At 45.9% G+C, this 18,063-nt stretch overlaps 1 protein-coding gene, 1 long non-coding RNA gene and 1 pseudogene across 2 annotated transcripts; all 3 read right to left on the bottom strand.

Annotated features, from left to right (window-relative positions):
• Positions 1–468: 468 nt before the first annotated feature.
• On the bottom strand, positions 469–3,536 carry LOC133236506 (uncharacterized). Its single transcript, XR_009732913.1, has 4 exons — positions 3,455–3,536; positions 3,189–3,318; positions 1,138–1,364; positions 469–844 (listed from the first exon to the last, which is right to left on the bottom strand). It is a non-coding gene; the product is annotated as an uncharacterized LOC133236506 (long non-coding RNA).
• A 1,491-nt stretch (positions 3,537–5,027) lies between these two features.
• Positions 5,028–6,270, bottom strand: LOC133236505 (histone deacetylase complex subunit SAP30L-like; annotated as a pseudogene).
• Positions 6,271–13,045: 6,775 nt separating this feature from the next.
• On the bottom strand, positions 13,046–17,483 carry MUC21 (mucin 21, cell surface associated). Its single transcript, XM_061398565.1, has 3 exons — positions 17,165–17,483; positions 13,820–14,778; positions 13,046–13,462 (listed from the first exon to the last, which is right to left on the bottom strand). The coding sequence occupies exons 1-3, from the start codon at positions 17,226–17,228 to the stop codon at positions 13,274–13,276; spliced, it is 1,212 nt and encodes a 403-aa protein (XP_061254549.1). The 5' UTR covers positions 17,229–17,483; the 3' UTR covers positions 13,046–13,273.
• Positions 17,484–18,063: the final 580 nt, after the last annotated feature.

The following is an 18,063-nucleotide window of genomic DNA, read 5'->3' on the forward strand; positions in this document are numbered from 1 at the left end:
GCCGCGGAGGCTGAGCCCACCCTTGCAGAAACTGGGATCACACTTCTCTGCCCAGGACGGCTGCTGGGGCTGCGAGCCCGCAGGCGAGAGAGGTGCCAACTCACACCTGTCTTTCCAGTGAAGAGCAAACCTGTGTGGCCAGGGAACCACGCAATGTGCCACCTCTGGGGGCAGCCCTGTGAGCAACACCTTCTCTGCTTCACTATCTGGGAACTTGTGCTCTGAACTCGCACAGCAACTGTTTTCTGATTGTGCAACACAAACCTGTGAAGCCCAGCACTTTCTCCCCCCACCCTTTCCTGATTCCATTCTTCCATCAGCCTGGAGACCCTCAGGGAATGGGGAAGAAAAGGGGATAAATACACAGTCTGGATTTCACTCTAGGGATTCCTGAGCTGGGAGAACATAGGAAAGGAGGGTCTTTACGAACCTTTATTCACAGCAATGTATAAATACATACCCACAGTGTCTGGTTCCACATATATTAAATGCATTTATTCAACAATTCAGTCACAGCTACAGCCTCCTTTTGTTGGAAGAATCAAGCTGGGAAGGAGGCTGAAGAAAAGTTGGGAGGAGCAGGAACGGGGGGGCACTTAACCTCTCGATTCAGGTCAGCAGCCTCTCTGCCCCCGAGGACTGTGTTGCTTCTGCCTTCAGGGACGCTCAGGGCCATGCTTGTCTCCCAGTCAGCTCTCTGGCTGAAGGAGAAGACAGCTCTCCTCTGAAGTCAGTTACGGTCGCCCTGGACCCTTCTGGGACTTCATAACAGCCGTGAAGGGCATAGCAGTGGGGGCGGCAAGAGATCTACGTTGAAGAGGTTTCTTAGGCTTGGAGAGTTTCTCTAGAAGACAAGAAGCTGAGTAGTTTCAGAGTCTTGTCCCCCTCCTCCAGTGCTCGCCCCCTCCTCATATTTCTTTGGCTCCCATCTTCCCCTCATCACTTTCCCCTGAATGTCTTGGCTTTGTGACCCTCTCTTGCTGACTCTAACCTGCTGTTTCTGTCTTTCCTGATTTTCTTATCCCGTTACTCCCGCAGTCACCCTGCTGTCTCTTGCCTAGTTCCTCCCTGACTTCCCTGCTCTCTTTCCCTCAGGAAAAAAAAAAGGAGTTTCTTTTTTTTTTTTCAGACACTCACGAAATAGAAGAGAAGCCCAGTGAGGAGAATCACAGCCATTGCAACCGAGGCCAGAGTAACTAGGACGACCTCCCCCGGCCTCAGGTGTCCGCTAGGGTTTTCCTCTTCCCTTGGTGGAGCGGTACTTGAGCTGGTGACATTGGAGATGGTAGCGGTTGTGACAGTTCCACTGGATAGTGTGGTCAATCCAAGGGAGGTGGTTGTAGTGTTAGCAGTAGAAGTTACGGCTTATTAACAAAGGATGGCTGGTTAGTTCCACTGGAAGTTTTGTTTGATTCTGCAACTACTACTACCACCAATGGCAATAACGTGTGTGTGTGTGTATGTGTGTGTGTGCACGTACACATGCACATGTGCTCAATCACACAGTCAGTGGCAATAATAACTATCATCTATTGAATAATGACGATGCTCCTAGTTGTGCTAAGTGCCACATATGAATTAGTACTTCAAATACTCACAATACCTCCATGAGATAGGAACTTTCAGCACTCCCATTTTATAGATAGAGAAATTGAGGTTCAGAGAAGTTAAGCCTGGTCCCAAGTTAGACAGCTAGCAGATCATGGAGCAGGAATTTAAACCAAGGCTGACTGACACTAGCTCCAGCCCTTAACCTGTGTATTCTACATCCTAGGTCACGTGACCTTGGAAGTCACATGACCTGGGGTCACAGGTATTATTCCTTCTCTAACTATTCATGATTCTCTTCAGATAAAGAACATAAAAGAGCTTGTTGAAGGGTCCATGTGTATATACACATGTATATATTGAGCTACTCTCCAAGCAGAATTGTACCTGTCTTCCAGGGGAGGAATAATCAAGGGGAGGTTTGGGAGGGGAAATAGTATGTATTTTCACTACTGTCAGGTAATTCTTATGCACACAAAAGTTTGGGAGCTGCCAGGTACGGGACCCCAAGTGACCTTGACACTTGGCCTGGCTTAGAACTTGCTGCAGGTAGCCCAAAATGATAAGATCTCCCAGGATTCTGGGAAGGGACCCAACTTCCTTACTTAGTAAGTGAGCATTAAGATGAGGCTTGTGCTTTTCCCCTCTATTTCATGGCTCTTTCCTGCCCTGTTCTGATTTTCCATCCCAACAACAACCAAGCTCTTGGCCTCCCAGCTGCATATATACCCTCACCTCATCTATGGAGAAGGAAATGGCAACCCACTCCAGTATTCTTGCCTGGAGAATCCCAGGGACGGGGGAGCCTGGTCGGCTGCCGTCTGTGGGGTCGCACAGAGTCAGACACGACTGAAGCGACTTAGCAGCAGCAGCAGCATCTATGGCTCTGTTCTCCTGCTAGGATGTGGTTTTCTTCCCCTTACTTATTCCTTTCATAGTATCATCTGGACTAGCATAAATATCACAAATTAGATTTAGAGGAAGAGTCCAAAAATTCCTTGTTAATGCCTCTGATTAGGGTTACGATCAGGGTCAAGAGAAAAAAGAGGAATTTCCTGGTGATCCAGTGCTTAGGACTCTGTGCTTTCAGTGCCAAGGGCATGGGTTCAATCTGTGGTCAGGGAACTAAAATCCTGCAAACGCAAAAGAGAGAGAGGGAGAGAGAGAGAGAGAAGCTAAGTGAGAAATTGAGATGAGAAGTTGGCCTATGGAGAGGGATAGATTTGTTTTGTTCAGGGGCATAAACAGATGAGTCAACATCATGATGGGGCAAATTCTAGAAAGAATCCAATCTGTATGAGTGTGGAACACTTACAAGCTTAATTAGAGACTAGGTGACCACTCTCAGGAATGTTGGAAATGGGTTCCTGCCTACTGCGGGTGGTCAGACATTAAGATACCTTCCAACTCCAATGCATCTGTCCTTAGGGTTGATTTATTACAGAGGAAATAGGCCAGACTTCTGGGCAGAAGAGTTGTTACTGGGAACAGAATAGAGAGCAAAGGCTAGGTTGGATGGAAGAGAATAAAGCAAAATATCTGTCCTTACTTCTTTGAGATCTAACAGGCAGAGTGTGTGTGCCAGGACTGGACAACATTTTCCCCAAATGCTATTCAGACTTCAAGATTATATCACTCACCATTTCCTATAAGTAGTAGAAGATGAAACAACAGCCAGCATTCAAGGGAAAACGCTTTTTCCTTCATCTTGAGATACTCTGACTGCCACGCCTGGAAAGGAGGTTTCCTGAGTCCCAGATGTGATTAGGCCTAGAATGGAAAGAAAAAATTCTGAGATTCTTCTTTCTGAAGAATCTCAAGGTGGATATCTGAGACTGGAGTGCTGGGAGTTTGGGTCTCCAAAGAATGGGTCCTCAACCCAAGGAAAAACGCCAGTAGGGGGCACCTGGGGCTGCAGACTGGATGCCTGGTCCCTTAGGATCCCTCCACAGAATGTCACCTCTTACTTTCTCTTTCGAAGAAGGTCTTTATAGTATCACTGGGGCTGGGCATGGGCTGGGTATGTGACCTGTTGTTCTTCCAGCTATGGGGAGGTAACAGAATATCTGAACTCAGAGAAGAGGGCTGTAGAGGCCAGGAGATGCATGAGAATGGAAGATGACGTGGTCCCCTTAGGCAGGGCCTGGGGAGGAGCAGGAAGTTCAAGGGGATCAAAGTGTCATGGTGGAGGGAACTCCTCCTCTGAGGCACAGATGGGGTTAAAAATCTGTTCAGGTCAAGACCTTGCTTCCTGGAGAGAAGTCCTGAGTAACCGGGGTGACTGGGCAGGGCAGGGAGTGTGAGAAGAAAGACTTGATGAACAGAACTTAGTTGGGAGGACACATAAAACGAGATTCACTGTCACTGTGAATCTCATTGTCCAGTATCATCCAGACTAACATATCCAGATGACATGTTAACTTATCCACCCAAGGAACTTCAGTTGGTTCTTCTCATCAGTGCTGCATGCCAGACAAGTGAAATGATCGAAGAAATTCCTACACTTAGGACCATGCCAGTTTGCCAGAGAGCTGAGGGCACATTACCACCTTGTTTAGATAGTAAATGAGACCAGCAGAAATGAGACAAAGACAGCTGGAAGAGGAGGATAAAACAAAGACAGTAATGGGGCTTTGACAATCCCCTGACGGGATTGATAGTGCCTTCATTCACAGTTCACGGCAAAAAAATCAGGGAAGGATTCTATGGGAGTTTTAATTTGATATTATGGGTAATCAAAGCAGGCTGTCTCCACCTTCTCCAGCCACAGAGGTTTTCTGGTAGAGGAACGATTTCAGATTCTTTTTTTAGGGAGGGCTGGTCATCTTATGAGATTTAGTTCCCAACCAGGGATCAAACCTGGGTCCTTGGAGTGAGAGTATGGAGTTCTAACCACTGGATCGCTAGGGAATCCCCTCCATTTCAGATTCTTTAGATGTTTGGGTGAAAGAATATTCATTGCCTGTGAAGCTGGAGGAAACTGAGCTGACAAGCAGGAGATGTATATTCATCCCACAAATATTTAGTGATTTCCTACTATGTGTCAGACGTCGTACTCCAGTAAACAAAACAGATTTGTGTTATTTTGGAGCTTATATTTAAGATAGAAAAGAATTGTGAATGAATGAGTTTTAAAAGCAGGAAGAGAATGGGTTGTGGTAGAAAATGAGCTGTTAGGTGGGAGGAAGCAGATTCTAGGATGTCCTAGGAAAGGCCTTGGTTATTGATCTGTCCACTGTCTGTGATGGGAAGTCCCATGTGGGGATGGATGAGGAGTGTCGTCAGTAACAAGTTGGTATTGGGATCTCAGGTAAAAATCCCAGGAACAGTTCTAGGTAGAAAGATGTTTTCCTCTACAACATATTGGAGTAATAGGACTTATCTTACAGCTCAGGTTTATTGATATATTAGCTGTTTTTCTTTTTTTCATCTTTCAAACTTTTTTATTTACAATAAAACTTAGCAGTCATTATGGACTTAAATGGAGCAGATGTCAGCTGTGTATTAAGCATTATACTTCATTCCTTGAAGTATAATGTGCCTCATCATCACTCAAGCTGCTTGCCACCCTCTGACTTCTGGTCCAGTCTACTCTTGTTACTCTTCACCATGTAGATGAAGTAAGTGAGGGTCTCCTTTTCATTCACAGGTGTGTTCCTGAAGTGTTGGCTGACAGTGTCTGCTAACTGGGCCTTAGTGAAGCCTGATCTGGTCTGCAATTTGTAGTGTCGTTTATAACTCGGAGAGTATTCACCTGCAGCTGGAACAGATCAACCTCAGGAATGTCTGTGTCGTGCTCAGGAGAATCTCCGCCATCGTCAGTTGTCTTTCTCTGCCTTTTATTTTGTACACTCTGGATGAAATTCTCGTGGAAATCACAAATATACAGGTGCTAAGGCTCTCGTCGATGTCCGGCTTGAGTTTCTTCTGTGAGATGCTCTTCTGGACTCTACTTGAAGGAGGCGTTGCCCTCGGGCGGGACCCAGCGCTCGCAGTCCTAGCTGAGGAGGCAGCTCAGGCCGTAGCCCGCGGCGGCGGCGGGGGGCCCTTCACGGCAGTTCTTCTCGGTGCTAAAGCCGTTCATCTCCTGGTCCCGGGCCGGCCTCTTTGGAGGAAGGTCCCCTAGGCCACTCCGTAGCCGTGCTCCCCGCGGGGCAGGTCGCCGAGGCCCCCCCGCACAAGAGAGTCCCAGAGCCCGTCTCCAGCCGAGGCGCTGCCGGGCCCCGCTCGCGGGAGGCTCGGCCCCGCGCCGCCGCGCTCCGGTTGCTTTGGTTCCCGGCCCGCGTCTCCACCGAGCCCCTTTCTCCCTGCTCGCGGCCGGAGGGTGGTCTCCCGCGGCCTGCAGGGCTCCGCCGGGCGTCTCCCTGAGGCGCCTTCTGCCGGGGGCCCTGAACCGTTACCCTTCCGCGGGGACGTCCAGGAGGGCGTCCCAGGAAGCAGCTGCTCCCCGAAGACTCCGGGCCCGGTTGCCAGAGGGTTCTGAGGGCCCCCGCCGGCTCCAGCCTTATTTCAGCTGCGGGGCAAACTCGCCGCCGGGCAGCTCCCCCGCGGGTGGCGCGGCCTCCTTGCGCGGCGCCCGGCCTCGAACCCGCGGCACCCGGTCCCCTGCTACTCGTCTAGCCCGCCCCACCCCTGCAGCAGCTCGGTTGCGCCCTGAATCCCGGTCCCGAGGCAGTGCCTGGGCCGCCCGGCCTCCGCCCGCCCAAGGCTCCGCACCTTAGCTGTTTTTCTGAGTGACATTTTTCTCATCTACTTAATAGGGATTATAATTTGAACTTCATGGGGTTGCTGTGAGGACTAAATGATGGTATATTAAAAAAAATCGTAGAAGTCACTCCGAAGCAAAATGATAGCAAAACAAAGTTAAAAAAATGACCATTTCATCTAAATACAACATGCATTAATAAACTTTTATTTCTTCAGTTCAGTTCAGTTGCTCAGTCATGTCCGACTCTTTAGAGTGGCTAGTAATTTTCTTCTTCATCACACAACGTCTGGAGGAGACACAAGAAGGGAGGAAGACTCTTCTTAAAGACAAAGTCAAGCTCTGGAGGGCACTGAAATGAACTGAATGGAGGAAAGATGGGGAAGCAGTGACCATAAGAGCTGTTACTGTGCCCATCCCAATACCCAGTCAAGCAACTTCCTTGATCCTAGAATTCTAAGTTATGAGGAGAGCCCTGGGAACATACTTACTTGACATCATTGCTAAGCCTGATGAAGCTATGAGTCTCTTCTGAAACAACACTCTGCTCCAACACTGTAACTTTGGTTGTCAGACATAGGAAGGCTTTGGTTATTCTTGTCCTCGATACAGGCTATAATCTATGGCTATTCCCTGGGAGCATTCTGGTCTTCCATCATGACTCACTCCCTCATCATGGTTCTTTGTCTTCACCTCCATTATCCTCTTCTCCATCAAGGTTTCCTCCCTTAAAATGTCTCCCACTCCCCAGCATCTATGGCCATGCCCTCTTCAAGGACTCCACTAAGATCTGCTCTGTGGCTATCACTGGTGTGTCCTCTTCCATGGTTTCGTTCGTGGCCCCAAGCCTGTGGTTTACATCATGGCCTCTTCAGTAGAAACCTCAGTGACTCATTTTCACAATCACCTTCATGACTGTGACTCAATTCATGGGCCACATTGTAGCTTTCTTCATGGCCAAGGCCACAGGCCCCTCCATGACTCAGTTTATTGTTGAGGCTGCAGAACAGTGGACCCAGGCCAAAATCATGGGTATAATAAGTGTTTCTCAGAGGCAGAAGAGTATCCCTCTAAAAGAGAAAGATGTGAATATTTCTCACATTTCACAATCCACCTGGTTGGTTGACTAAAATCACAAACTCTCACTTTTTTTTCCAGGTATTTATTTTACACAAAGTGAACTTGAAATTAACAACAGTAAGCAAAGCAAAGCACAGCAAATGTATTGTAGAAGATCTAGATTAAAAAGTCAGAGGTATAAAAATGAATGGTTTATCCTTTTCCAAGGTTTTCCCACCTTGAGGATTTTTTTTTTAATTGAAATATAGTTAATTTACAATGTTGTGTCAGTTTCAAGTGTACAGCAAGTTGATTCAGTAATACATATATATATATATAATATATATTATACATATTCTTTTTCAGATTCTTTTCCATTACAGATTACACTATATTATTATTATAGATATTGAATATAGTTCCCTGTGTTATACAGGAAGCCCTTTGTTGTTTACTTTTTTTATATATAGTATCGTGCATATATTAATCTCAAACTTCTAATAGATCTCCCTGCCCCAACTGTCTTTTTGGTAACCATAAGTCTGTGAGTCTATTTCTGTTTGGTAAATAAGTTCATTTGTGTCATTTTTTAGGTTCTATATATTTAGGATTGGCTGCTGCTGCTAAGTCACTTCAGTCGTGTCCGACTCTGTGCGACCCCATAGACGGCAGCCCACCAGGCTCCCTCGTCCCTGGGATTCTCCAGGCAAGAACACTGGAGTGAGTTGCCAGTTCCTTATCCAAAGCATGAAAGTGAAAAGTGAAAGTGAAGTCGCTCAGTCGTGTCCGACTCTTCGCAACCCCATGGACTGCAGCCTACCAGGCCCCTCTGTCTTTTCCAGGCAAGAGTACTGGAGTGGGGTGCCATTGCCTTCTCCGTAGGATTGGCTAGTATGAATAATTTCAGCAGGCTTGGGCAATAGGGGTGGTCTTTAGTTGTCTGGTATCTGACTCTTGGTGATAGTGGTTTAGTCTCTCTGTTGTGTCCAGCTCTTGTAACCCCATGGACTGCAGCCCACCAGTCTCCTCTCTCCATGGAATATCCCAGGCAAGAATGCTGAGGTGGCTTGTTATTTCCTTCTCCAGGGGATCTTCCCAATCCAGGGATCATACCGGGGTCTCCAGCATTGGCAGGCAAATTCTTTACCACTGAGCCACCTGGGAAGCCATATAAGTGCTATCATATGATATTTGTGTTTTTCTGTCTGACTAACTTCACTGACTATGATAATCTCTAGATCCATTGATGTTGCTGCAAAGGGCATTATTTCCTTATTTTTTTTTATGGCTGAGCAACAGTCCATTGTATATATAGACCACATCTTCTTTATCCATTTATCTGTCAGTGGATATCTTCCATGTCTTTTTTGGAAGTTTTCTTCCATGTCTTGGCTATTGTAAATAGTGCTGCTATGAACATTGGGTTTCATGTATCATTTTGAATCAGAGTTTTCTCTGGATATATGCCCAAGAGTGGGATTGCAGGATCAATTGCAGGATTGTAACTCTCTTTTCAATTTTTTAAGGAACCTCCATACTGTTTTCCATTATGGCTGTACCAATTTACATTCCCACCAACAGTGGAGGAGGGTTCTCTTTTCTCCTTCATTTATTATTTGTAGACTTTTCAAAAATATATTTATTTATTTAGCTGCATTGGGCCTTACTTGCAACACATGGAATCTTCATTTCATTGTGTGGAATCTTTTCTTGTGGCACCTGGGCTTAGTTGCTCTGCAACATGTGGCATCTTAGTTCACCAGTCAGGAATTAAACCTGCATCCCCTGCATTGGCAGGCAGATTCTTAACCACTGGACCACCAGGGAAGTCTGCACCCTGGAATTTTCTGCAACCCAGGGAAATGCACCATAATAATATAGGGGCTGGAAGGTAAAGGGTGGGTGGCTGTAGAAGGGGAACTAGAAAAGTATAACTAGCTGATGCTTTGACCACAGAGAAAGAAAACCATATGGAAGTTGAAAATTGGAAAGATGATTCCCACCCGTTAAGACACTCTACTCCTGCATACTCTTTAGAAATCTTCATATACCTCCAAGAGTATGCACAGACTCCATTTAAGGATCATTGTGCTAGGCCAGCAGTGCAAAAGTGCTTAATCCCATCCACTGCCTAGACCTCTCTCTGCTTGGGTCAAACCTGCTGGGTGAGCTGGGGTTTTGTTGGGTTAAAATGTGTTTCGTTCATGTAAGTGGATCCCACGATGAAAGCTGAGTCATGATGCTTCTTAACCCTATGTACACACTCCAGTTGCTGGGAATAATGAGATGTTCACAGCATAACTATGTGAATTAGCCACAAGCTGAGTTACTCACTGTGGTGCTCTCCCTTTCATTTCCCTCTATTTTGAAGTGCCTATTGCTGTTTATCTTTGGAAGTCAAAATTTTTAGTCAGAAGTTATGCCTGCTGGATAATATTTTTACAGCTTTATTGATATATAATTTATATCGCATATAGTTTGTCTGTTTAAAATAGATATATTAATGCAGTTTGCAAAGTCAAGTGGGCCTTAGGAAGCATCACTATGAACAAAGCTAGTGGATGTGATGGAATTCCAGTTGAACTATTGCAAATCCTAAAAATGATGCTGTTAAAGTGCTGCACTCAATATGACAACAAATTTGGAAAACTCAGTGGTGGCCACAGGACTGGAAAAGGTCAGTTTTCATTCCAATCCCAAAGAAAGGCAATGACAAAGAATGTTCAAACTACTGCACAATTGTACTCATCTCACACACTAGCAAAGTAATGCTCAAAATTCTCCAACTCAGGCTTCAACAGTATGTGAAAAGCTGGGTTTAGAAAAGAGATCAAATGGCCAACATCTGTTGGATCATCAAAAAAGCATGAGAGTTCCAGAAAGATATCTACTTCTGCTTTATTGACTATGCCAAAGCCTTTGACTATGTGGATCACCACAAACCGTGGAAAATTCTTAAAGAGATGGGACTACCAGACCACCTGATCTGCCTCCTGAGAAATCTATATGCAAGTCAAGAAGCAACAGTTAGAACCGGACATGGAACTGACTGGTTCCAAATTGGGAAAGGAGTATGTCAAGGCTGTATATTGTCACCCTGCTTATTTAATTTATATGCAGAGTACATCATGAGAAATGCCGGGCTGGATGAAGCACAAGCTGGGATCAAGATTGCCAGGAGAAATATCAATAACCTCACATATGCAGATGACACCACCCTTATGGCAGAAAGTGAAGAAGAATTAAAGAGCCTCTTGATGAAAGTGAGAGACGAGAGTGAAAAAGTTGGTTTAAAGCTCAACATTCAGAAAACTAAGATCATGGCATCTGGTGCCATCACTTCATGGCAAATAGATGGGGAAACAATGGAAACAGTGACAGACTTTATTTTCTTAGGCTCCAAAATCACTGCAGATGGTGACTACAGCCATGAAATTAAAAGACACTCGCTCCTTGGAAGAAAAGCTATGACCATCTAGACAGCATATTAAAAAGCAGAGACATTACTTTGCCAACAAAGGTCCATCTGAAGTGAAGTGAATTGAAGTCGCTCAGTCGTGTCTGACTCTTTGCGATTCCATGGACTGTAGTCTACCAGGCTTCTCTGTCCATGGGATTTTCCAGGCACTGGAAACCCACTGGAGTGGGTTGCCATTTCCTTCTCCAGGGGATCTTCCTGACCCAGGGATGGAACCCAGGTCTCCTGCATTGCAGGCAGATGCTTTACCCTCTGAGCCACCAGGGAAGCCCTAAGGTCCATCTAGTCAAAGCTATGGTTTTTCCCATTGTCATGTATGAATGTGAGAATTGGACTATAAAGAAAGTTGAGTGCTGAAAAATTGATGCTTTTGAACTGTGGTGTTGGAAAAGACTCTTGAGAGTCCCTTGGACTGCAAGGAGATCCAACCAGTCCATCCTAAAGGAAATCAGTCCTGAATATTCATTGGAAGGACTGATGCTGAAGCTGAAACTTCAATAGTTTGTCCACCTGATGCAAAGAACTGACTCATTTGAAAAGCCCCTGATGCTGGGAAAGATTGAAGGTGGGAGGAGAAGGGGACGACAGATGATGAGATGGTTGGCTGGCATCATTGACTCAATGGACATGAGTTTGAGTAAACTCCAGGAGTTGGTGATGGACAGGGAAGACTGGCGTGCTGCAGTCCATGGGTTTTCAAAGAGTTGGAAATGCTGAGCGACTGAACTGAAATGAACTGAATGGGGCTTAGTATATTTACAGTCATTAATAAGCCCTTTCGAATTGCAAACTAAATTCTTTCTTCCCTCTTGTTCTTTTACTTCCTCTTGTCTATCTCTTCCTTTTTTCTCTGTTTTTAACTTTACACTAAATGGCAACCCACTCCAGTATTCTTGACTGGAGAATCCCATGGATGGAGGAGCCTGGTGGGCTACAGTCCACAGGGTCACAAAGAGTTGGACACAACTTAGCAACTTCACTTTCACTTTCACTCATGTGTTAGTCCTGAATCAATCCTTTAAGTGTCTTCTATTTTCTGGGTGATTTTCATCTCTGATTTGTTGTGTCTAATTGAGCTACTTTTCCCACTTGATCTTCCAGATAATTAATTTTATTCTCAGCCAACTTCCTTAAATTTGTGTATTACAATTTAAATGTGAAAATGCATGTTTTGGCAATTTTTAATTATTTAAATGGACTACCTTTAAATAATTCCCCAATCTCATTTATTTTTCACATTTTTCACATTATATTTTCCACAGTTCACACCAGTGGGAGGCAACTTTCTAGGGGGTTCAACTCAGATTCTCCTTCTGGTTGCTGGGTCCCTTTAGGTAAGAGGATGGTGGTGGTGGTGGTGGTAGGCCTGCGTATGGCTCATCATGGACTCATTGACTGGGATCAACTGTCTGGTGTGCTGACACTTGAGAAACCCAGTGAGTGGTGGAAGGCAGAGCAGTTCCCACTGCTGTGAGTTGGGGTGAATCCACCAACAACCTGCTAGTTCTTTCCTGAGGGCTCTGTCCCAGGTGGAAGCCCTGTCACAGCCTCGTGGATTCAGAGCCACTAGCCTTTTTCAACACAGCTCTTCTCTGTCTTCCAAGACCTGTAGGATCAGGTAGCCTTCTATCCTAGACATCGAAAGGGGTATGCGCAGCCCCTGTGGAAGGGGAATTCATGAGAATCTCGGCTTTACCCCAGATGTTCCTGCCATGAGCCTCTTGGTAAAGTCAGGAAGTCTTTCCCTCAATAAAAACAGGAAGCACTTTCTCTCTGCTTCCAAAGGCAGCACTTTCAGAGTGAAAGTATCAACTAGCACCTTTACTCTGACAAGTAACCCAAGTCAGGAGCAAATGTAAATGGCCTGGATACTGCGACTTTGAGTGACGCCACCCTGCCCACAGGGTGGGCACTGGTGGCGTCACTACCTGTGGTGCTCTGGGTTCTGCATGTGCTATAATGCAGTCTCTATAAACCGCAGGCCTAATCCCATGAGCCTGTAGCATCCTGGCAGCTGCCCTCCTTTCTCATCCCTCCCAATTCAGTTTTGTCAGTCTGGGAGAGTCTTGTGGACATAGGGTTCCTGCTTGGGGCAAAAAGGATTAGAAAAAGGGGACAGATATGAATGAGGTGTCCAAATTTTACCATGGAGATTCTGAATGCCAAGTGGATTCCGGCATGGGGTTCTCTCATACAACTGGGAGATTCAATTCAGCGCGGCAGATACCCACTCATGTGCACACACAAGTTCTCTCTGTGATTTAATTTCATGTGTTTATTTCATAGCTTAAAGACCAACAGAGTCTCTTCCCAACATCTGGTAAAAGCAAGAGAGAAAGAGGAAGTGTCTTCCTCAAGCCTGGCAGAGACCCAAATGAAGCTGAGAAGGGGCTCCTGGGGACGAATGAAAGAACACTCAGATCTCTGGTCCCCCAGGCTGGCTTTCTCTCTGAGGAATGTGGCTCCATGGCTTCAGCAGCCGCTCAGAACCCACTGTGACTTTCTCTCATCTCCATGGTTACTGAGGATATGGGTCTGTTCCAGGACCTGGCAGGGCTCCGCCCAGGCCTGTGATGGGCTCCGTGATTCCCTCCAGGGCCCCGGCCGAGGTTGGGGCCATGGGGGCGGTAGACAGCTGTGTCAAGGACATTTCTCAGGGACAGGGAGTTCCTCTAGAAAAAGAAGGCAGAATCCTTTCAGAATTGGGTCCCCTACCCCCAGCAAGCCTTCACCAGGGACTTTTGCTGGAATCTTCTCCCCCTTTAAACCATCTCCCTCACATGGTAGCTCTTTCACCAGTCTTTACAGTCTTTATTTCTTCTTTTGCCCTCCTTTCCCCACAAGTCAATAGTTTCCTCTGCACATTGATTGGTTCCTCTGTTTCTAACTTGCTGTTTCTCTTTAGAACCTTTCTCCTGATCTTTCTTTCCTACTCACCCCTAACTTGATGGTCCTACTATTCACACTTCATTTCCTTCTGTTCCTGCTACTCCTTCCCCCAGGCACTTTCCTACGTATTAGGCACTCACCACGCAGAAGAAGAGCCCAGCAAAGAATCCCACGACCACTACAAGTGAGACCAGAGTGATGAGGAAGATTTCCCATGGCTTCAGGGACCCACTGGGCTTCACATCCTCCACTGGAGTTCCAGCACTTGTGCTACTTTTGTTAGAAGTTGTGTGTGTTCCAGTTGGAAAAGATGTATCAGAGCCTCCTGTGGTTGCACTGGATCCAGTTTTGGAGGCCGTGCTGGTCCCACTGGAGGCTGTGCTGGACCCAGTATCAGAGGTTGTGCTGGCCCTTCCAGAGGTCCCACTGGATCCAGAATCAGAGGTTGTGCTGGCCCCTCCAGAGGTCCCACTGGATCCAGTACTGGAGGTTGTGCTGGTCCTTCCAGAAGTCCCACTGGATCCAGTATCAGAGGTTGTGCTGGCCCCTCCAGAGGTCCCACTGGATCCAGTACTGGAGGTTGTGCTGGCCCCTCCAGAGGTCCCACTGGATCCAGTACTGGAGGTTGTGCTGGCCCCTCCAGAGGTCACACTGGATCCAGTATCAGAGGTTGTGCTGGACTCTCCAGAGGTCACTCTGGATCCAGTGTCAGAGGTTGTGCTGGACTCTCCAGAGGTCATGCTAGATCCAGTGTCAGAGGTTGTGCTGGACTCTCCAGAGGTCACACTGGATCCAGTATCAGAGGTTGTGCTGGACTCTTCAGAGGTCATGCTAGATCCAGTGTCAGAGGTTGTGCTGGACACTCCAGAGGTCACGCTGGATTCAGTACTGGAGGTGGTGCTGGATCCACTGGAGGTCCCTTGGGATCCAGCATTAGTGGCTGTGCTAGGACCACCATGGGTCGTGCCGGATGCAGTGTTCGAGGCTATACTAGTCTCACTGGAGGTTGCATTGGATCCAGTGGTGGCTGTATCGGGTTCACTGGAAGCTGGGCTGGATTCATTGTTGACAGCTGTGCTAGTATTACTGGAGGTTATGCCTAATGATAATTATAAATGATGACATATATTGAGCATATATACTTTCTGCTCAATGCCTGGTTAAATTCATTACCTGGATAATTCTATTTAATGTTTCACTACAGCCCAGTGAAATAGATATTATTATTATCAACAGCTAAGATGAAAAAACTGAGGCTTAGAAATGTTGACACTTGCCCAAGTTTATACAGCTAGTAAGTAGTAGAACAGGAATTTGAACCGAGGCTATTGAATCTGCATTTTTAACCACCAAGCTAAGTCATCCTCCACATCCACCTCTAAAACCTGGGTTACATGAACTAATTTCACTGAGAATGAGCTTATTCCATCAACTGCTGTACAATATTTAACGCAGATAAAAAGTATTATAAAGGAATTGTAGAACCCAGGTGAAATGTGTATATTGGCTAATTCACTTTTAAATTGGTATAGCTTCTTTCTTGAAAAATATTTCTGTGTTATTCAGAAAACATCTATATCAGAATTATCTGGGAAGCTTGTTAAAAATAAAGATTTCTAGGCAAACCACTCCAGACTAAATGAATCAGAATCTGAGATGAGACTAGGTATCTGGGTGATTATATATGTATTTAAGTTCCAGGAGCTCCTGAGCACAAGGCAAAGATCGAAAAAGAACAAGTTATATGTAGCTGAAATATAAAAGCTCTCCCAGGATTAAGGTCTGCAAATCAAAATCTACAGGTACAGGGAAGCATTTCCACCTTCCTGAAGGCTCAGGTGGAGTTAAGTTTGTGCCTGTTTTTGCCTCTCACTACCCTGAAGGACAAAGACACTCAGGCTCCCCACATGAAATTTATCTCATTTCTGGTTCATTTTACTACTAACTCGGACCTGAGTGCCTATCACCTCACCCCACACAGGTGTATTTTCCCCTCGGGCTTATTTGAACTAACATAGGATTAGAAAGGAAGAAAGAAAGCACTAAGTTGTGTCTGACTCTTGGGATCCCATGAACTGTAGCCTGCCAGGCTCCTCTGTCCATGGGATTCTCCAGCAAGCATACTGGAGTGGGTTGCCATTTCCTTCTCCAGGGGAACTTCCCAACCCAGGGATTGAACCCAGGTCTCCTGCATTGCAGGTAGATGCTTTACGTACTGAGCTATATAATATATGATTAGAATTTAGTTCTATTTGGGGAAAGCCCCGCTCCCTGCTGAAGTCTGCAATGGAGTACAAATTGAAGTTAAGATCAGAATCATGAATAAAACTAAATAAGAAACTGAGATGAGGACTTCCTTGTGGTCCAGTGGTTGAGAGTGTGCCTGCCAAAGCAGGGGCACAGGTTTGATCCCTGGTGTGGAAGGATTCCAGGTGCCACAGGGCAACTAAGCCCACTTCCCACAACTAAACCCATGTACCGCAACTACTGAAGCCTGTGTACTCCAGAGCCCTCAAGCCACAAGAAGAGAAGCTGCCACAGTGAGAATCCAAGCACAGCAACTAGAGAGTAGCCCTCCCTTGCTGTAACTAGAGAAAGCCCGCTCACAGCAAGGAAGACCCAGCACAGCCAAAAACACATACACACATAAGGTATAATTTTAAAAAAGAAATGGAGATAAACAAGAGTAGGGGTGATATGTAAAAGAGGAAATGGATTTATCTGAGAAGTTTTGAAGAACAGAATAGGTGCATCAAAATTCTATGAGGGCTAATTTTGATTCAAAATGATGAATTCTCAGGGAGTTCCCTAGGGTCGAGTGGTTAGGATTCGGCACTTTCACTGCCAAATGGCTCAGGTTCATTCCCTGTTTGGGGAACTGAGATCCTGCAAGCCATGTGGCACAGCCAAAATAAAAATTAAAGGATTCTCTAAGAAGCCATGCTTCCTAGTTGCACAATAGAAGATGGCCCAAGGAGTGTTTAATAGAGTGTCAGAAGTGTGGAACAGAGTGGGGGTTCGTTTCGACTCTTAAATCCTTTTCTCCTTGGTCTGAGGCTGACTTAGGCTGACTGGGGAATCAGGGTTAAGGACAGGAGAAAAATTAAGTCTATAGAATATAGAAGAGGGATATTTTTAAACAAGTCAATTCTTCTTGTTACTAATGTTTAGCCCTCTAGCCATATCTCATGGATTATTGCCATTTTATAGATGCATAAACGGAGGCACAGAGCAGCTAACTAACCTAAAGTGCGTAGGTAACAGATGGAGCCATGATTCAGACATTGACAACTGGACACCAAGGCCACAGTTCTAAGCACTGTGCTTGACTGCCTCCTGGGTGATACCTTATTAGACTGAAGTGATCGGAGTGAAATGACCCTCAGTCTATGGAGGAAAACCAGAGCTGTTCCTAGTGGTGATCATCATCTCCCATGATCTCTCAAAAGTTCACAGACCACCCACCTTTAAAGAAAAGCACTCACCATGTTGTAATAGCAGGAGATGCAACAGTAAGCAATACTTAAGGCAAATGTTTCTTTTCTGCATCTTGATCTTCCTCTTCGTGGCTGGTAAACAAGGTGCTTGGATCCCAGATGTGGCCAAGACCTAGAAGACAAAGAACAGTATCTTGAGAAAGGAGAGTCCAAGGTGAAGAGATAAAGGCTGGAGCTTCCAAGAGCTTAGGTCTCCTAAGTATATGTGCTTGGAAAGAATCTTGAGCTTGAGTGGTGGGAGATGAGATCCCTGGGCTACTTAAGCTTTCTTCACACGATGTTGTTGCCTCTTTCTTTATCATGGATAAGCTGCAGGGGCCTTTATAGCTTCATATAGGTTGGGGAGGAGTTGGGAAATTGACCTGTTTTTCAACCAACTGTGAACAAGTAACAAAACAATACTGAGTCTGGGAAGGAATAGGCTGGGGGTCAAGAGGAAGGTGAGAAAGGAGAATGATGTGATCACACTAGGCAGGGCATTGGGCTGGGTTTGAGCAGGAAGTAGGATTGGATAAGAAGATCAAGATTGTCAGAGTGGAAGGGACCCACCCTTGAGGCAAAAATGGGGTCAGAAACCTGTTCCAGTTCACGACTTTGTTTCCTAGTCACGAAGTGCTGTGTGTTTACTTTTAGCATGAAAGAAACCCTAACAGACTGAGCTGAGGGGCAGGACCCCACATCTCCGAATCAAAAAAATATGAGACTTCAAAGAGAGTAGTAACTAGGGATCTGGGCTCCTGGGATACAAGCAGAAGACAGATGGTACATTGCTGAGTATGCAGTAGGCACTCAACAATGCACAATGACTGAACAGGGAAAGAGAGACCCATGGGCAATGTAGTTATCTTTGGGGTCTCTGGGGCATGGGGGATGAGGGTGGGAGAGAG

The sequence above is a fragment of the Bos javanicus genome, chromosome 23 (assembly GCF_032452875.1).
Source record: "Bos javanicus breed banteng chromosome 23, ARS-OSU_banteng_1.0, whole genome shotgun sequence".
Taxonomy (NCBI): domain Eukaryota; kingdom Metazoa; phylum Chordata; class Mammalia; order Artiodactyla; family Bovidae; genus Bos; species Bos javanicus.